This window comes from Sapajus apella, unplaced genomic scaffold, assembly GCF_009761245.1.
Source record: "Sapajus apella isolate SASKATOON/1434 unplaced genomic scaffold, GSC_monkey_1.0 scaffold196, whole genome shotgun sequence".
Classification (NCBI taxonomy): domain Eukaryota; kingdom Metazoa; phylum Chordata; class Mammalia; order Primates; family Cebidae; genus Sapajus; species Sapajus apella.
The window spans coordinates 566,369-586,617 of NW_022437136.1; the positions used below are offsets into that span (position 1 = coordinate 566,369).

The 20,249-nt window shown below is 47.3% G+C and overlaps 2 protein-coding genes across 11 annotated transcripts in view; one reads left to right on the forward strand and one right to left on the reverse strand.

Annotated features, from left to right (window-relative positions):
• NDE1 (nudE neurodevelopment protein 1) overlaps positions 1–18,494 on the reverse strand; it is a 64,352-nt gene extending 45,858 nt beyond the window's left edge. For 2 of the 5 annotated variants that reach the window (XM_032269631.1, XM_032269633.1), the window contains exon 1: positions 9,007–9,170. In XM_032269631.1, the coding sequence (XP_032125522.1) occupies positions 9,007–9,116 (110 nt within the window). In that variant the 5' untranslated portion in view covers positions 9,117–9,170. Of the gene's footprint in view, positions 1–9,006; positions 9,172–15,818; positions 15,884–16,907; positions 17,073–17,843 lie in introns of those variants that run through there. The other 3 variants (XM_032269634.1, XM_032269636.1, XM_032269632.1) reach the window with 3 other exon arrangements.
• Positions 18,495–18,577: 83 nt separating this feature from the next.
• The window catches only part of MARF1 (meiosis regulator and mRNA stability factor 1), a 47,627-nt gene continuing 45,955 nt past the window's right edge, over positions 18,578–20,249 (forward strand). For 3 of the 6 annotated variants that reach the window (XM_032269650.1, XM_032269655.1, XM_032269654.1), the window contains exon 1: positions 18,578–18,725. The gene's annotated coding sequence lies outside the window, so the exon portion shown is untranslated. The remainder of the gene's footprint in view (positions 18,726–20,249) is intronic. The other 3 variants (XM_032269651.1, XM_032269653.1, XM_032269656.1) reach the window with 2 other exon arrangements.

Below are 20,249 nucleotides of genomic sequence, written 5' to 3' on the forward strand. Positions count from 1 at the left end.
GTGGTGTGTCTATAGTTCCAACTACCCAAGAGGATGAGGGGGGAGCATCACCTGAGCCCAGGGAGGTCAAGGCTGCAGTGACCCATGACCATGCCACTGTACTCCAGCCTGGGCAACAGAGCAAGATCCCATCTCAAAAAAAAAAAAAAAAAAAAAAAGATTCTCAAAAGGAAAACTCTTGGGTAGGTGGGTGGGTTAGGGAGAGAGAACGAACCCAGTCTCAGATGTTCACAGCTTGACATGTTCATGACACACCGAGATATAGCATTGGAGCTAAAACTCAGGGTTGAAATCGGGTCAACAATATCCATTTGAGACTCATGTCTCTATGGCTGGTTTTTCTCTTTCCTTGTGACAATGAGAGATCCTAAGGACTGTGTATGGAACACCAGAGAGTGCCAATATTGGAAAGGCAGGCAGGGAAAGAAATGATAGCTGAAGGAGGCAGAGAAGAAACAGAGTGAGAGAGATGAGGAGTGACAGAGATGACAATCAGGAAGAGTGTGCTGTCCTGGGAGGGGACAGTTTCAAGGGAAACATTCCAGTGTCACAAGGGTGCAACAGAGAAGCAGGGAAGATAAGGGCTGGAAAATATCCACCGGGCTGAGTGAAAAGTCAGTCACAGGCGGTATGAGCAAGATGAGTTTCTAACCTGTGGAGGAGGAAAGACAAAGAACTGAGTGCAGGAGTAACTGGGAGGGGAAGATGAGGAAGGAGATGGAATTCTGGAGAACTCCCTAAAAGAGGATGAAACAAATTAGCCAACAGCTAGAGGAGGTGAATGGTAAGGGCACTGGCTCTCAGGACTTTGGGCTGTCCACAGCAGAGGTGAGGGAAGCACATTTTTTTTTTCTTTCCTAATAGGCAGGCTCTTAATCTGTCATCCAGGCTGAAATGCAGCAGCACAATCATGGCTAATTGCAGCCTTGGACTCCTGGGCTGCAGTGATTCTCCTACCTCAGCCTCCTGACTAGCTGGGACTACAGGTGTATGCCACCATGCCCAGCTAATTGTTTTTTAAGAGATGGAGTCTCACTATGTTGCCCAGGCTGGTGTCAAATTCCTGGGGTCAAGCGATCCTCCTGCCTTGGCCTCCCAAAGCACTGGGATTATATGTGTGATCTATCACACCCGACAGGAAAGCAGACTTCTATTAACAGTTGGGCTAATGGTTTGTATAATCCCTGTTGATAGAGCCTGCCTGATGTAATCATCTACTTTCTGAGTTTATCTGAGGCTCTGAGCTTGTCAAAAGAGCATAAGGAATCCAAATAAGACTGTGTCCAAGGCCGGACACAGTGGCTCACACCTGTAATCCCAGCACTTTGGGAGGCCAAGGTGGATGAATCCCCTGAGCTATGAGTTTGAGACCAGCCTGGCCAACATGGTGAAACATGGCTCACACCTTTATTCCCAGGGCTTTGGGAGGCCAAGGCAAGAGGATCACTTATGCTCAGGAATTTGAGACCAGCCTGGGCAACAGATGGAGACCCCATCTCTTGAAAACCCCTGTCTCACTCAGCGGCCGTGGCATGTGCCTGCAGTCCCAACTACTTGGGGGGCTGAGGCAGGAAAATCACTTGAGCCTGGGAGACAGAGGCTGCAGTGAGCCAAGATTGTGTCACTACACTCCAGCCTGGGCAACAGAATGAGACCCCATCTTAAAAAATAAGAAGGGGGTAGAGTGTTAATAGCAATCATTAACAAGGTCAAGAGCAGGCGTAAACCTAGGCCGTGGACTCCCCACTCAAGGCATAAGCTCTAATAAACCCAGATCTCATCTAATATGTAGTCATCAAACCAATTCTATAGCAACAGGAGCCGAGGGCCAAGGCATATATTAGTGAGCATTGTGTGGCCATTAAGACATTGGTGGCTGGGCACGGTAGCTCACGCCTGTAATCCCTGTACTTTGGGAGGCCGAGGTGGGTGGATCACCTGAGGCCAGGAGTTTGAGACCAGACTGACCAACACCGTGAAACCCCATCTCTACTAAAAATACAAAAATTAGCTAGGCATCGTGGCAGGTGCCTGTAGTGCCGGCTACTTGGGAGGCTGAGGCAGGAGAATCGCTTGAACCCAGGAGGAGGAGGCTGCAGTGAGCCAAGATCGTGCCACTGCACTCCAGCCTGGTGATAGAGTGAGACTCCATTTCAAAAAAAAAAAAAATTAGCCGAGCATGGTGGCAGGCACCTGTAATCCCAGCTACTCAGGAGGCTGAGGCAGGAGAAGCGCTTGAATCCCGGAGGCAGGGGTTGCAGAGAGCCAAGATAGCGCCATTGCACTCCAAACTGGACAACAAGAATGAGACTCTGTCTCCAAAAAAAAAAAGGCATTGGTGATCCTATTGAGGGCAGTCTCAGTCCCACAGCATGGAAGGACTTCAGCACACAATAAAGTGAGGAGGTGAGGAACCAGGAACTACATAAGCAGACTGACTCTCCCTGTAGTTTGGAAAAAGATGTACAAGATCCAGTGTGATCAGCCCCCTGCTTAGTTTCCCACACATCTCCTCCCCCACCACCTCTCATTCACTTATGTCCCAGCCACACTGCCTTCTTTCTCTTCCTTGAACAGCCAAGCCTGGCAAGATGCAGTGGTTCATGCCTATAATCTCAGTACTTTGGGAGGCTGAAGCAAGTGGATCACTTGAAGCCAGGAGTTCAAGACCAGCCTGACCAACATGGAGAAACCCCATCCCTGCTAAAAATATATAAATTAGCTGAGCATGGTGGCAGGTGCCTGTAATCCCAGCTACTCAGTAGGCTAAGACAGAGAATCTCTTGAACCTGGGATGTGGAAGTTGCAGTGAGCTGAGATCCCGCCACTGCACTCTACCGTGGGTAACAGAGCGAGACACCATCTCAAAAAGAGAAAATAGTAATCATAATAAAAGAAAAGAGCTTCTTAAAGTACTGTTATCTTGGCCAGTAAGGCTTAAAACTTAATCCTCAGGAAAGAAATGAATCTGAGATGTTTTAGGAGGTGCGTCCATTGTGGGGCAGGTTCAAATTACAAGCGGGCTGATGGGAGGTATGTGGTTTTGGATTTCAGGGACTGAGGAGAAACTATGCACAGAACTGGATTTATGTCACAGCCTGCAAAATTGTTCATTCCAACTAAGGGACAAAAATCACAGGAACAGCATTTCAACCAAAAACCCTTCCATTTTAAAAGCAATCCTCAGGGAAGAGAGACGCTGGAGGCGAAGAAGAAGTAACAGCTGCATTTCACTTTATCGTGAAACAGCAATCTTAAAAATACAAGATTTTGCCTTTGCCATTTAAAAATGTCAGAGAATGGCCAGGCACAGTGGCTCACGCCTGTAATGCCAGCACTTTGGGAGACGGAGGTGGGCAGACTGCTTGAAAGGCTGAGGCAGGTGGCTCGCTTGAGCCCAGGAGCTTGAGACCAGCCTGGGAAACATGGAAACCCTGCCTCTACTAGAAACACAAAAATTAGCCAGGCATGGTGGAACATGCCTGTAATCTCAGCTACTTGGGTGCCTGAGGCATGAGAATTGCTTGAACCTGGAGGTAGAGGTTGCAGTGAGCGAAAATCCTGCCACTGCACTCCAGCCTAGGCAACAGAGCGAGACTCTGTCTCAAAAAGTAAATAAATAAACAACATGAAAACGTCAGACCTACTGCACTACTCTCTGCAGCAGAAAGTAGGCAAGATGACTTGGAAGGGTTCCCTTATTCGAGCATTCAGTACTGAATCTGACCTTTTGTTTGCTGTGTGCTGGACATTTCAACAATCATTTGCAACATTATCCTCCCTATGCTGTGCAACTGTAAGAGATGGCTAAGCAGGACAACCACTCTGTTTCCTGGAAGCAGAAACATTGTATGCCTTGGCCATCTCTGCATGTGTATGTGAGCGGCAGAGGCAAACTAGACCCAAGTTCAAGGGGCCTTTGCATTCAAGTACAAGGCTTCCCAGGGGTTGCAAACTGACTGACTGAGGGTCAGATTCACTTGTTTCATTCTGCCCAAACGATCTTTTTTTTTTTTTCTTTTAAGACAGAGTCTCTCTTTGTTGCCCAGGCTGGAGTGCAATGGCATGATCTCAACTCACTGCAACCTCCGCCTCCTGGGTTCAAGCAATTATCTTGCCTCAGCCCCTCTAGTAGCTGGGATTACAGGCACACGCCACCATGCCTAGCTAATTTTTTGTATTTTTAGGAGAGATGGGGTTTTGTCATGTTGGCCAGGCTAGTCTCGAACTCCTGACCTCAGGTGATCTGCCCACCTTGGCCTCCCAAAGTGTTGGGATTACAGGCGTGAGCCACTGTGCGCAGCCCTCACAGTCTTTTAAAAGGTGCTGTAGGCCAGGTGCATTGGCCCACAACTGTAATCCCAGCACTCTGGGAGGCTAAGGTGGGCAGATCACAAGGTCAGGAGATCGAGACCACCGTGGCCAACATGGTGAAACCCTGTCTCTACCAAAAATACAAAAATTAGCTGGATGTGGTGGTACGTGCCTGTAGTCCCAGCTACTCGGAAGGCTGAGGCAGGAGAATCACTTGAACCAGGGAGGCGGAGGTTGCAGTGAGCTAAGATCACGCCACTGCACTCCAGCCTGGTGACAGAGCAAAACTCTGTCTCCAAAAACATAAAATAAAAAATAAAAGGCACTATAATAGGCAGGTGTGAATGCCTGGTCTCAGTATACACAACTTTGTACCTGCTATTTTAAAAGTGGATCCCACATGCATTTATGTCATCTGTGACCACTAACCTGCATTCTCAATACGCCATCACACCATCATGCCCCAGCAGCTCCGTGGACAAATCTGACTGGAGCATATAAGGAACAATGACAGACTAGGACCCAGTGGTACAAAAAGTATCTATTTTGCACAACTGAGATCTATGCCTCCTTCAAAAACTTGTTTCTCGCCAGGTGTGGTGGCTCATAACTATAATCCCAGCACTTTGGGAGGGTGAGGCAGGCAGATCGCTTGAGCTCAGGAGTTAGAGATCAGCCTGGGCAACATGGTGAAACCCCCTCTCTACCAAAAATGCAAAAAATTAGTCAGGTGTGGTGATGCATGCCTGTGGTTCCAGCTACTCAGGAGGCTGAGGTGGGAGAATCACTTGAGCCTGGGAGGTGGAGGTTGCAGTGAGCAGAGATCACCCCACGGAACTCCAGCCTGGAGCCAGAGCAAAATCCCATCTCAAAAAAAAAAAAAAAAAAAAAATCGTTTCCACATGCTTTTTTCTTTTCTTTTCTTTTCTTTTCTGTCATGTTTTTACATGGTTAAAGCTAACAAAAAAGTCTGAAAATATACTTGAGACTCACGCCTCCGATTTTAAAACTCTGGAAAAAAAAAAGCAAAGCAATTTCTTTCAGCTTTGCTCCAAGAGAAGAAAGCCAGCACAGCTAATCAGGAGCAATAAACATAGAGAAACCATCAGTAATTAACTCAACACCCTTCTCCAACCCCGCTCCATACGCTTCCCAATCAAAACAAACAGAAGAGCAGGAGGGAAGAGAAAGAGGTTGCCAAATGTCAGCACACGCCCCGACAGCCAGGACACAGGCTTTACATTTTGCAGAAATGACATCACTGGGGCAACAACACTCAAGAGTCAGCAAGCCTGGCTTCTGTCTTTGCGCTTTCCAAGTTTATAATGATCAATCTACAAAAATACTTAGGCAAGCAAGGACGCATGTTCAAAGATGCACATCATCATTCATGAATGTGGAAAACTGGAAACCTCAATGTCAACCGAGTACTGAATGGAAAACAATGTAGTTGTTAAGAACTGTACATACTAATACGGAAGAAAACTCGTGATAGGTAAAAAATGGGTGCCCATTGTTATTTCTCTCTTTCTTCACACAGAATAGAAAAGGGTCTGGAGGATGCATCAAAATGGGGGTGAAGCAGGCCCTGCAGATTTGTATTTGACATACTGCTTTAAGGTAAACTACATACACATATATACAGTAAGCATAGATTGCTTTTGAGATTTTAAAAAGCTTGGGCTGGGCGCGGTGGCTCACGCCTGTAATCTCAGCACTTTGAGAGGCTGAGACGGGCGGATCACCTGAGGTCAGGAGTCCGAGACCAGCCTGGCCAACATGGTGAAGCCTCATCTTTAAAAAAAATAAAAGAGGCCGGGCGCGGTGGCTCAAGCCTGTAATCCCAGCACTTTGGGGGGCCGAGGCGGGTGGATCACGAGGTCAAGAGATCAAGACCATGCTGGTCAACATGGTGAAACCCCGTCTCTACTAAAACTACAAAAAATTAGCTGGGCATGGTGGCGCGTGCCTGTAGTCCCAGCTTCTCAGGAGGCTGAGGCAGGAGAATTGCCTGAATCCAGGAGGCGGAGGTTGCGGTGAGCTGAGATCGCGCCATTGCACTCCATCCAGCCTGGGTAACAAGAGCGAAACTCCGTCTCAAAAAAAAAAATAAATAAAAGAAAGTAAAAAAAAAAAAAAAAAGCTTAGGCCAGGTGCTGTGGCTCTCTCCCACTCCTACACTTTGAGAGGCTGAGGCAGGAGGATCGCTTGTGCCCAGGAGTACAAGACCAGCCTCGGCAACATAGTGAGACCTCCATCTCTACAAAAAATTTGAAAAATTAGCCAGGCATGGTGGCATGTGCCTCTAGTCTCAGCTACTTGGGAGGCTGAGGCAAGAGGATTGCTTGAGTCTGAAAGGTTGAGACTGCAGTGAGCTGTGACTGCACCACTGCACTACTGCACTCCAGCTTGGGCGACAGAGCAAGACCCTGTCTCAAAAACAAACAAAGAAAAACTTAGACAAAATATAAAATAGTTATTTTTCCAGGATAATTTTATTCTGCTGAACCAAGGGCCGGGGAAAGAATGTGTCCTACTGTGGTTTTGCCTCCTCCATCCCTTTTCAAACATTTCTTGAATACCTACTAAGTGCTGGGCACTGCTGAGGGAGACATACAAAAAGCACCTACATTCATTGCATGAGGTGCACCCATAGCACTAGCTGCAGGCACAAACTTTCTGTACATAGGCATGCTCATATTAGGAAATGACCTTGTGAAGTAAAGGAGTATCATTTCTCAGCCCACATTCTAAGGAGAAAGAACACACTTTGCACTGGGTGCAGTGGCTCATGCCCATAAATAATCTCAGCACTGTGGAAGGCCGAAGCAGGAGGACCACTTGAGTCCAGGAGTTTGAAACCAGCCTGGGCAACAAAGCGAGACTCTGCCTCTACATAAATAATAATCATCATCATAATAGGGCCATGGTGGTGTGCACCTGTAGTCCCAGCTACTCGGGAGGCTGAGGCAGAAGAATCGCTTGAACCTAGGAGGTGGAAGTCGCAGTGAGCCGAGATCACACCATTGCACTCCAGCCTGGGTGAGAGAGTGAAACTCTGTCTCAAAAAAAATAATAATAAAATACTAATAATAATTAACACACTTTGAAAACAGAAATAACATCCTAACAGAATAAGCCAAGTTAATAAACTGTTATCCAACATGGGATAAAATACATGAATCAAAGGCCCCTGAGACTTCAGGGGCACAGATCATCTGCATATAATCCTACACAAAAGACACACTAAGAGGAAAGGCTCAAAACAAGTTGCAGGCCGGGGGCGGGCGGGGGGGCTCACGCTTGTAATCTCAGCACTTTGGGAGGCAGAGGCAAGTGGATCATGAGGTCAGGAAATCGAGACCATCCTGGCTAACACGATGAAACCACGTCTCTCCTAAAACTACAAAAAATTAGCCGGGCGTGGTGGTGCATGCTTGTAGTCCCAGCTACTGGGGAGGCTGAAGCAAGAGAATCGCTTGAACCTAGGAGGCGGAGGTTGCAGTGAGTCAAGTTTGCGCCATTGCACTCCAACCTCAGCAACAGAACCAGACCGTCCCAAAAATAAAAAAAGAAAAATGGGTTGTATACCAATGAGGTGATGGAGGCTAGGGTGGGCAGGTAGCAAGAGGCTGCGTGAGTAGCTGGGATCCAATTCATCTTCAAAGCACCCTACCCACGTCCTAAAATGCCAAATTACCCTAGAAATGATGAGCCTGCTCAGCTCATGCTGCAAAGGCCTTTTCTTTCTAAAGTTAAAAAGGGCCTCCGGCTCAAAGTAGAAATTAAGAGGCACAACCTGGTACTAACCCCAGACAAAGCAATCAGGGAAGCTCAAAGCCCTTCGGAGGCAGAGAGCCTGAGATGGCTCCGAGAAAAAAAGTCGCTTCCCCAAAATCGATGTCAAGGTGTCAGCGGGGTTTCCCAGGACCTCAGAGAGGCAGGTGGGCCCAGGCATCACTCAAGCTGCGGAATAAGCGTTTTCGTCCTTTACCCAATCCCTCCCCAAAGTGCTGTCAGGAGAAACCTGAACCGTCCTGCGGCTGAGACGGGAGCAAAGCGGAGAGGAGGAGACTGCCCCAAACACGTTCCCAGAGGGAGGGAGGGAGGGAGGGAGGGGAGTAGGTTTTTGGAAAGAAGCCTGCAAGGGCGGGATAGTGGGTGTGAGGGCGGGGGCAGCGCTGCAATGAGGAGGCCTGGGGGCTCAGAGAAGTAGGTGGCAGGATCAGAGAGTAGGAGAAAGAGAGAAAAGAAACGAGGGGCATCTAGGAGAGGAGTACGGGGAGGGAGGAAGAGGAGAAAGGGGATGGAGCCTGGGAGCGGGGTTTGGGGATGGGCAAGGCAGAACCAAGGAAGTCCTGGAAGGAGGAGAGGGCAACGGGGTGGCAGAGAGACCAGCGCAGAAAGAGAAACAAAGTTGGCAAGGGCGAAGGGCAGGCACAAGGGACACCTGGGTGGCAACGCACTCTGTGCCTAACTTCTTAGGACCGGAGGCTGCAGGGAAGCGGGATTTTGGAGCCCCGGGACCAGGGAAGTCCAGGCGGCCGGGAAGCGACGCGCAGGCGAGGAGCGTGGGGGTCCCTTCTAGGCGGTGGCCCGGGGTCCCGTGGTGAGGCAGAGGAGCTTTGCCAGACGTGGTGAAGGTACCCCGGCAGCCACCCCGACCCCAGCCCCGCGCAGCTCTGCACTTACCCGGTCAGGGGCGGCGAGGACAAGGCGGCGGCGGCTGCGAGTGGTGGTGCGCCCCGGCCCGCTAGACCCCGCCCGACCCCGCCCCGGAGCCCGCAGCCGGCGCCGCCCATTGGCTGCTGCGCCACGGGACCGCGTCCAACTCGACCAATCAGCGCCGAGCAGCGTCGTTTGGAAACTTTTCTCCCAGGCTGGGCGCGGCGCGGCCACGCGGCGGAGGCTCCCGGCCGGTGGGGGCTTGGGAGGTGCCAGCTGCTGGACCAGGGCTGGCGGGTCTTGGAGATGTTGCAGGCTGCTGCGTGGACACCCGGGAAACGGGTTTGGGTTTGCCCGCTGCGCATTTCAGGAAAATATGCCGTTCTCTCCTTCACTCCGATTGCATTTTCCCATTCTTGCACTTTCTCCAAATCAGAAGGAAAGACAAAGATTCAGGCACTGAGGCTAGCAGTGCCTCGTGCCTTCCTACTCCTTACCACCCAAAGTAGAATCTTCGGCATCATTATCTTCTTCAGAGGCAGAAAAACTTAGTGCACAAGAGTCGGATCATAAGCTTGGCTTTGAGTCCTAGTTCTGCCCCTTACTAACTGTGATCTTGGGAACGTTGCTTAACCTCTGTGACTCCGTTCCCTCATCTATAAAACGGCATTATGGGTCGGGTGCAGTGGCTCACGCCTGAAATTCCAGCACTCTGGGAGGCCGAGGAGGGTGGATCACTAGGTCAGAAGGTTGAGACCAGCCTGGCTAACATGGTGAAACCCCCGTCTCCACTAAAGATATAAAAAATTAGCTGGTCGTGGGGCTGTGCGCCTGTAATCCCAGCTACTTGGGCGGCCGAGGCAGGAGAATCGCTTGAACCAAGATCACGCCACTGCACTCTAGCCTGGGTGACAGGGTGAGAGACTCCGTCTCAAATTAAAAAAAAAAAAAAAAAGCATTATGCAGGGGACTAAATGAGTTAAAAGCATTTGTAAAAACGTTTACAACAGAGCTTTGAACATAGTAAATACAATATATGTATCTGTTAAATGATCTTGATTTTATTTATTTTATTTATTTTGAGATGGAGTCTCCCTCTATTGTCCAAATTAGAATGCAGTGGCGTGATCTCTGCTCACCGCAACCTTTGCCATCTGAGTTCAAGCAATTCTATGCTTCAGCCTCCCCAGCAGCTGGGATTACAGATGTACATCCCCACATCCACCTAATTTTTCTATTTTTAGTAGAGATGGGGTTTCACGACATTGGCCAGGCCAGTCTCAAATACCTGACTTCAGATAATCTGCCCATGTTGGCCTCCCAAAGTGCTGGTATTCCAGGCGTAGGCCACCACAACCCACTGATGATCAAGTTTTTTTTTTTTTTTTTTAATACACATCCTTGCTCTGGTGCCCAGGCTGCAATCCAGTGATGCAATCACAGCTCACTGCAACCTCCATCTCCTGGGTTCAAGTAATTCTCCTGCCTCAGCGTCCCAAGTAGCTAGGATTACAGGCACATGCCACCACACTGGGCTGATTTTTATATTTTTTTTAGAGATGCGGTTTCCCCATGTTGGCCAGGCTGGTCTCCAACCTTTAACCTCAAGTGACCCACCTGCCTTGGCCTCCCAAAGCGCTGGTGTTACAGTCGTGAGCCACCAGACCCGGCCTGATGATCATGATTTTTAAATGGCTGTGTGTCCCAGGCACAAGTCTCAAAGCAACCCTAATTGTTCACTAACGCATTTTAAAATAATGTGGGTTTTGTATTTTCTTTTTTTTCTGAGACGGAGTTTTGCTTTTGTTGCCCAGGGTGGAATGCAATGGCACAATATTGGCTCACTCCAATCTCCACTCCAGAGTTCAAGAGATTCTCCTGTCTCAGCCTCCTGAGTAGCTGGGACTACACCACGCCCAGCTAATTTTTTGTATTTTCAGTAGAGACAGGATTTCACTATGTTGGCCAGGCTGGTATTAAACTCCTGACCTCAGGCGATCCACCCACCTCAGCCTCCCAAAGAGCTGGGATTACAGGTGTGAGCCACCACACCTGGCTGGAATTTGGTTTTTTTTTTTCTTTATTTTCTTCTAAAACATCCTGTCATAGCATGTTCACTGACAAATATTACCAAGCATTCTGGTTAGAAGGTACAAAAATACAGTAGAGAGAATGAGTAAGACCTAGTATTTGGGAGCACAACAGGGTGACTACAGTGAACAACAATGTATTGTACATTTTAAAATAACTAAAAGAATATAAATGTAGTGTTTGTAACACAAAGAAAGGATAAATGCTTGAGATGATGGACACCCCATTTACCATGTGATTATGATGCATTGCATGCCTGTAACAAAATATCTCACGTACACCGTAAATATAAACACTGTGTACCCATAAAAACTAAAAAATATACATATTATTATCCAGCTTTTTTTTCTTTTGAGTCTCACCCTGCGGCACTGGCTGGAGTGAAATGGCACAATCACTGCTCACTGCATCCTGTACCTCCCATGCTCAAACCATCCTCCCACCTCAATCTCCAGAGTAGCTTGGACCACAGGTGCGCACCACCACGCCCAGCTAATTTTTGCATTTTTTTGAAGAGACATGGATCTCACTATGTTGCCCAGGCTGGCCTCAAACTCCTGATCTCAAGTGATCCTCCGGCCTCAGCCTCCCAAAGTGCTGGATGATAGGTGTGAACCACAGCACCCAGCATTATGAGCATTGTTCTGTACACTTTTACAGCACAGTGAATACATCAGACAGGTATCTGTCCTCAAAGGGCTTATATTGTTAAGAGAGAAACACACTAAACCTACAAGCAGAAAGTGTAGTATCATTTCAGATACAGATAAGTGCTACGGCTAAGGCAAGCTCATTTGATAAAAAAGGGCTGAGAGAGGTCACTTCAGATACTATGGTCAGGGAAGGCCACTGCAGGGAGGAGAACATGGAGTTGAACCGCAGATGATAACCCAGGAAAGCATTTTATTGTATCCATTTTAAAGATGAGAAAACAGTGGCTCACACCTGTAATCCCAGCACTTTCGGAGGCCAAGGTAAGCCAGTGGATCACAAGGTCAAGATCATCCTCATCAACAAGGTGAAACCCCACCTCTACTAAAAATACAAAAAAATTAGCTGGCCGTGGTGGTGCGAGCCTGTAGTCCCAGCTACTCCGGAGGCTGAGGCAGAATTGCTTGAACCCAGGAGGTGGAGATTGCAGTGAACCGAGATTGCCCCACTGCACTACAGCCTGGGCGACAGGGAAACACTCTGATTCAAAAAAAAAAAAAAAAAAAAATGAGAATAAAGATGCAGGAAGTTAATGGAGTTGTCTGTGGTCTTACAATTAGTAATTAACAAATCAGGTTTCAAAGCTGGCTCTGACTCCTAAACCTGCCTTCCTCAGCACTACGTACAGGCAAAGAGATTTTAGCTATTCCAGTATCTTCTACCCCAGTCCTGCCTCCCAACTATGCTTAGAATAGCCTTTCTCAAATTCTACTTTGGACTCCTTGCTATTTCCTAAAAACTGCTCAGAGGCACAAAGGGGAACCTCACCACCCATCAACAAGTTTAAGGAAAGTACCAAATGTCTTTCAGGAAACTTCCCAAACATCAATGAATCATTTGCATCCTGCTTCATGGTTTACTAGTTCTGAAGCCTTCCCCCTTGGAATTTTATTTTATTGAGACAGAGTCTCACTCTGTTGCTCAGGCTGGAGTGCAGTTCTCAGCTCACTACAACTTCCGCCTCCCAGGTTCAAGCGATTCTCCTGCCTCAGCTTCCCAAGCAGTTGGGATTACAGGCGCCTGCCACCACGCCCGACTAATTTTTGTATTTTTAGTAGAGACGAGTTTTCACCATGTTGGCCAGGCTGGTCTCAAACTCCTGACCTCAAGTGATCCACCTGCCTTGGCCTTCCACAGTGCTGGGATTACAGGCGTGAGCCACCACACCAGGCCTCAACTTTGGAATTTTATTAATTTAATTAATTAGTTATTTATTGAGATGGAGTCTCACTCTGTCACCCAGGCTAGACTGCAGTGGCAAAATCTCAGCTCACTGAAATCTCTGCCTCCCGGGTTTAAGCAATTCTGCCCCAGCCTCCCAAGCAGCTGGGATTATCCCCCTCAGGTTTTTCTTGTTATTACTGGAATCTTGCTCTGTTATCCAGGCTGGAGTGCAGTGGCACAATCTTGGTTCATTGCAACTTCTTCCTCCAGGGTTCAAGTGATTCTCCTGCCTCAGCTTCCTGAGTAGCTAGGATTACAGGTGTGCACCACCACGCCTGGCTAATTTCGTATTTTTAGCAGCGACAGGTTTTCACCATGTTGGGCAAGCTGAACTCCTGACCTCAGGTGATCCACTCACCTCCGCCTCCCAAAGTGCTGGGATTACAGTCATGAACCACCACGCCTGGCCCCCCTCAGAATTTTATTTGACCCTCACCACTCTGTAAGGTTTCTGGACAGGAACTAATCTCAGCTTACAGAGAAACAAGCATAAACTGATGAGGTACTGGTGTTGCCTAAATAGCTGTGATCAAGGCATTTAAACTAGTTGGTTCTCAATTTCCCAAATTTCCCATTAAAAAAAAAGGAGAGGACATTGAAATGATAATCATTAAAGTCTTATCTGGAAACAAACTTTAGGGAGATGGGTTTGTCATTTGGTAAAACCTCAAAAATGAAAGGAAAATTTTGGTGTACTTTAAAATGTTTTTCTGGCCCTTTTAAAATTAGATTTGTTTTCCTTGTAGTTTTGGGATATAGCTGAGCAGATAACTCCATTTAACTTCTTTAGGTCCTTCTATGATCATTTATTAATTCAAACCACTAAAGCTAACACAGGCAGAAGAAAAGTTTCTGAGAAATTTCCTTTTTTTTAATTTTGAGACGAAGTTTCGCTCTTGTTGCCCAGTCTGGAGTGCAATGGTGTGATCTCGGCTCACTGAAACCTCTGCCTACCGGGTTCAAGCAATTCACCTGCCTCAGCCTCCTGCGTAGCTGGGATTACAGGCATGTGCAAACCACATCTGGCTAATTTTTTTTTTCTTTTTTTTCTTTTTTTGAGACAGAGTCTCCCTCTGTCACCCAGGCTAAAGTGCAGTGGTGCAATCTCGGCTCACTGCAACCTCCATCTCCGCGGCTCAAGCAATTCTCCTGCCTGAGGTTCCCAAGTAGCTAGGGCTACAGGCACCTGCCACCACGCCAGCTAATTTTTGTATTTTTAGTAGAGATAGGGTTTCACCATATTGGCCAGGCTGGTCTCGAACGCCTGACCTTGTGATCCATCTGCCTCGGCCTCCCAAAGTGCTGAGATTACAGGCATTAGTCACCCACGCCAGGACAAGGAGAAATTTCTTTAATAACAGCTTTGTTCGTTGAGCTGAATTGAATGTAAAGTAGTTACTTAAACAGCACACAAAAAAATCATTCTGGTTTCAATAAATGTGAAGGTTATAATTTGGACGAGGAAAAAAGCCAAAGTTACTTGTACTCTCTAAAGTTTTCCCAGCAAAGATAGGAATACAACAGAGGATACATACTTAAAATATAGCTCCTTAAGAGAATGTTTATGGGAGGCCGGGCGCAGTGGCTCACGCCTATAATCACAGCATTTTGGGAGGCCGACCATCCTGGTCAACATGGTGAAACCCTGTCTCTACTAAAAATACAAAAATTAGCTGGGCATGGTGGCACACACCTGTAGTCCCAGCTACTCGGGAGGCTGAGGCAGGAGAATTGCTTGAACCCAGGAGGTGGAGGTTGTGGTGAGCCGAGATGGAGCCATTGCACTCCAGTCTGGGTAACAAGAGCGAAACTCTAAAAAAAAAAAAAAAGAGAGAATGTTTATGTATTTTGATTCATAATTGTCTCCTTCTAAGGGTTGATATACTTTTCTTAGGCTAGTAGTCTTTATAAAGCAGCAATATAGGCTGTGCGTGGTGGCTCACGCCTGTAATCCAAGCACTTTGGAGGCCAAAGTCAGCAGATTACCTGAGGTCGGGAGTTCACGACCAGCCTGACCAACATGGCGAAACCCCGTCTTAAAAAAAAAAAAGCAGCAATATAATTACGTTTCTTTTAAAAGTACTTGTAATTCAGACTTTTACTAGCTTTCCACTTAATATGACTATTTTGTTTTAAAAAGTTTTTTTTTTTTGATTGCAGAAATTTATTAAAATTCGAGACTGTTTAATCTTCTTGTGCCATGAGACTCCATTAGGCTGTATACAAAGCTCACTGGGAGGCTGAGGATTACTAAAGCCCAGGAATTTCAGGCTGTAGTGAGTGTCAAAGGGTCACTGCACTCCAGCCAGGGTAAGGGAAGACCCTTTCAAGGGGTAATCTGCATGCTTTCTTGCTTGCTTGCTGTGGTCATTAAAAACCATAGTTTTTAGGATAAAAGGTCTGCCTGCATTTCATCAAACATGAATTCTGAGTCCTTTGCTTCTTTAAAACTTGCTCCAAGCTGGGCACAGTGGCTCACGTCTGTAATCCCAGCACTTTGGGAGGCCAAGGTGGGTGAATCACAAGGTCAGGAGTTCGAGACCAGCCTGACCAACATAGTGAAACCCTGTCTCTACTAAAAATACAAAAATTAGCCAGGCGCAGTGGCACGCGCCTGTAATCCCAGCTACTCAGGAAGCTGAGGCAGGAGAATCACTTGAACCTGGGAGGCAAGAGGTTGCAGTGAGCCAAGATTGTGCCACTGCACTCCAGCCTGGGCAACAGAGCAACAGACTCCATCTGAAAAAGCAAAAACAAAACAAACAAACAAAACAACTTGCTCCACACAATGTAGTCAAGCCAATTCTCCATACCTTTAAAAGGTCTCCAAACATCTGCACCCAAGCCAGCCATCCAGGGATAAAAACGTTACCAGTAGCTGGAATACAAATGAGGACTTCCATTAAAATGCTAAACATCATTAAACTCTTTTCAAAGTTATCTGTCACAGAGTTAAAAATTTGCTTTAATGGAAACAAGTGTCTCGCCAGGTTGCTCAGGCAGGTTCTAAACACCTAGCCTCAAGGGATCCTCCTGTCTCAGCCTCCTAAAGTGCTGGGATTACAGGCATGAGTCGCCATGACCTGCCCATTTTTAATCACTACATTTACCTGTTATGACTAGTTACAGCTCTGAACTTTAAAGAACGCCAAGCTCGCTGGGCGCAGTGGCTCACGCCTGTAATCCCAGCACTTTGGGAGGCCGAGGAGGGTGGATCACGAGGTCAAGAGATCAAGACCATCCTGGTCAACACGGTGAAACCCCGTCTCTACTAAAAATACAAAAAATTAGCTGGGCATGGTGGCACGTGCCTGTAATCCCAGCTACTCAGGAGGCTGAGGTAGGAGAATTGCCTGAACCCAGGAGGCGGAGGTTGCGGTGAGCCGAGATCGCGCCATTGCACTCCAGCCTGGGTAACAAGAGCGAAACTCCGTCTCAAAAAAAAAAAAAAGAATGCCAAGCTAAGTCAAGCAAAATGTGTCTGCTTGGTAAAAAGGAATCTAAAATAAAAATATGCATATAAAGAAAACGTGGTCAGGTTCAGTGGCTCAGCCTTGTAATCCTAAAGAGGCCGAGGCGGTAGGATCAGCTAGGAGTTCGAGACCAGCCTGGCCTGTTTAACATGGCACTATTCTGGCTCTAATAAAAATACAAAAATTAGCTGGGCATGGTGGTAAGCACCTGTAATCCTAGCTACTCAGGAGGCTGAGACAGGAGAATCGCTTGAATTTGGGAGGTGGAGGCTGCAGTGAGCCAAGATCCTCCCACTGTACTCCAGCCTGGGTGACAGAGCAAGACTTTGTCTCAAAAAAAAGAAAGAAAAATAAAATGTGTCACTTTTTTTTATGTTTTCTGGCTAAAACCTTTTTTTTTTAAAAAAGCAATTAGAAACTCATAATTACCTTGTTTCAAGATTTTTAGTTAATATGGTTTGTATTCAGACATACTAAAACGAAATAAAATGGGGAAAACAAAGCCTCTGAAGAGTAGCATATTTGTTTGCTACTTTGAAAAAACCAAAACGCTAGAAGAGGGGTTTTTATCTATTCTAATCTCCACTTGGAAAATACTACCTATACAGAGACACAATGAAGATATTTTCCTTTCTTTTTTAAATACTGACAGGGTTTCACTGTTTCCCAGTCTGGTCTCAAATTTGTAGGCTCAAGAAATTCTCCGTAGCTTCCCAAAGTGTTGGGATTACAGGCAAGCGTGAGCCACTGTGCCCAACCCACAGTGAAGATTTAATCAGCAGTACTAAACACCTATGTAGAAAGAGGATGTGTGCTTGTCATCTGCCTTCTGGAAAATTAAATACAGGCACAAAGGATTCTTCTGCTACATGTCTGATCTTGCCCTCCACAATACCCGTCTACAAGGATGTTTATAGGGAAGTGTTAATCCCCACCTAATGCAGATTGCCTATTGAAATCACCTCACAGTGGCGATTTTTTTCAGGAAAATATTCTCGTTTGGCAATTTTGACTTACTCATTCTTTTGCAAAGTCAACTTGTTATTAGACAAACTTTAAAAATAAACTTTGAAGGTAGCATTCAGATAGCACATCCTAAATTGTGTCTAGATTTAATTTACACAATATGCACTTTTTCTCCTAATTTGCAACAGAAAATAGTCAGCAGTTGGTAGTTTCAGAAATCACCCTTTTGCCGAGTCTTAAAATTTTTTTATTCCAGGGAAACGTGAAGATTGTGGGGCGCTATTAAAAAAAAAAAAAAAAAAAAAAGCAAACCACAGGGCCTATCTGGCCACCTAAAACGCAAGTGTTTTGGTTTCGCAAAGCCCTGGAAACTAACCGTCTCCTTTTTGCTCGCCCTACCTGTCATGACACGTTGTATCATTTGTAGCAAGCTCTGGAGCAGGGCATTTAAAAATAACGTTTTCTTGCTCAAGTCCCCCAAAAAATCTCTTGATTCTTAGTGGCAATATCCAGTTGAGTCTTTGCACACTTTGTTTTTGCCGGCTGGGTCAGAACTTTGCGAGAACCCCAGGGGACCTCGCAGGAAGCCCGGTTGGTAGTTATTTTTTCTCCACCTGCCACTAGGTTGCACTAGATTTAGGATGCTGGGGAATATGCGCCATTTAATTTTTTAAAAATAAAGTAGGACCATCACGGGACGAGACCTGACAGAGGGAAAAAGAAAAGCCGAAGCGATCGGGTTTTTCATTAAAACCCCGTTCAAATCGCCTTCCCTTCAACGCCTAAAAGAGCTGAATTCTATTAAATCCTGGTTGGCAGGTTTTTTCCTCGGGTCCACGTCACGAGCTCCCTCATTCTCCGCTTCAAGGTTCCTTTCGACTCCACAACGTGAAGCCAGGGGGAAGGCCTCCTTAAACTGGGGGTTTTCGCCAAAAAAGCCAGGGTCACCCCCCGGGAAGGTCCCTATTTAGGGGTTTATCGGGAGGGGACTGAGCCTGACGAGGCTGCAGGGCCGCGAGGCCCCGCCCCCCCCGGGGTTCCCAGCATGCCCCGCGCGGAGAGGACGCGGCGACGGAGGCGGGGCGAGGAAGGGGCGGGGCTAAAGGGAGTGAAGGGCGTCGGTTTTGCGACAGGGGCGGTGGGTTGCGGAAGCGGAAGTGGAGGGTGCGCTTGGCGGCGGCGGCGGGAGCTGCGGAGTCGGGAATCAAAACAAAGGGCTTCGGGGGGCGGGGGGAAGGCGGCGGGGCCGGAATGTGAGCGGAGGTGGAGCCGGCGGCAGAGGTGAGTTTGTAGACAGTGCTGCGGCCAGATCGTGGCTGGCCCTGCTCTGGGGCCAGCGGGGCGGGACGGAGGACAGTGTCCCCCCCTTCCCCCTCCTATTGCTGGTGGGATGGTGGTGGAGTGGATAGGTTGGCTAACTGGGACGCGCCAGTCGGGCCCCCCACGAAAGAGTTAGCTTGTCTCCCTTTCGTGTCCGTTTAGTACTGTCGCTGTTGGCGCCCCTGTTACCCTTCGAGGGTATTTCGTTCCCCGCCCGCCCCTGTCTGCCCCCTGTGGGGCCCTCAAAGAGTGAAGTGCACAGTTGGAAGGTTAAGAGAGAAGGAAAGGGGCGGGTATTTTTGCAGCACCCTCCCGCATGCCCGGGCGTTTTGCGTTCTCCTCGGCTTTTTAGCAATCCCTAGGGTGTAGTCTTAGGGTTGACAGATAGTGTTGAGCTGCCCTAGGGCGTCAGCCACTCTCACTAGTAGTTGTAACACGACCTCGTGATACACCTTTTAAAGTTTCTCCAGCACCTTTCCGATATTACCAAGAGCCGTCCAATTGCATTTGTATCTTTTGGACTTTCCTGCATCTCTGCATATCGGTGGATTGAAACCTTGTCTTCCTAGATACTTATTAAGCTTTATTCGTTCAACAGTTTTTTTTATTAAAATGTGCTAGGCATTGTACTTTGGGTAGGAGATATAGAAGAGTGAATAGGAAAACGTAGTCCCTGTTGTCATGGAGTTTATATTCCAAATGGGGGGAAAAGATAATAAAATAACAAGCTAAAAGGGCATTTTAGCCAGAAGAGCTATGGGGGAGAAAACGGTAATGGGATGGGGTGATGTGGGGTCGAGGGCTAGACTGGATGCTACAGAAACACCATTTGCTAAATGTTCCCCATGGATTATCTCATGTAATCCAAACAACAGCCTGGTAAGGTGGTTTCTATTATTATCACACCTATCTTGGAGATGGGATCTGAGGTTCAGAAAGGTTGTGAGTTGTGCAAAGCTGCACCGCGGTAGAACTGGGGACAAAAATGCAAACAGTCGACAGAGCCTATGCTCTCAGCTCCTAACTGAATTGCTCAAAAAACTTGAAGAGAGTGACAGGAAGGAGACTGTCACTCGTCCAACAGAATCTGCTTTTGTCTACCTAAATTGCCTCATGGATAATTGGGAAATTTTGAGGGTGCAGGCACCTAACAAATTTTTACTTTTTTTTTTTTTTTTTTGGAGACAGAGCCTTGCTCTGTCGTCCAGACTGGAGTGCAGTGATGCGATCTCGGCTCACTGCAACCTCTGCCTCCCTGGTTCTTCTGCCTCAGCCTCCCAAATAGCTGGGACTACTGGGGGACGCCACCATGCCAGGCTAATTTTTGTATTTTTAGTAGAGACAGGGTTTCACCGTATCGGCCAGGATGGTCTCGAACTCCGGACCACGTGATCGCCTGCCTGGGTCTCCAAAGTGCTGGAATTACAGGCCTGAGCCACAGAGCCCAGCCAAGTTTTACTTTAAATCGCTTGTATTGAGAGTATT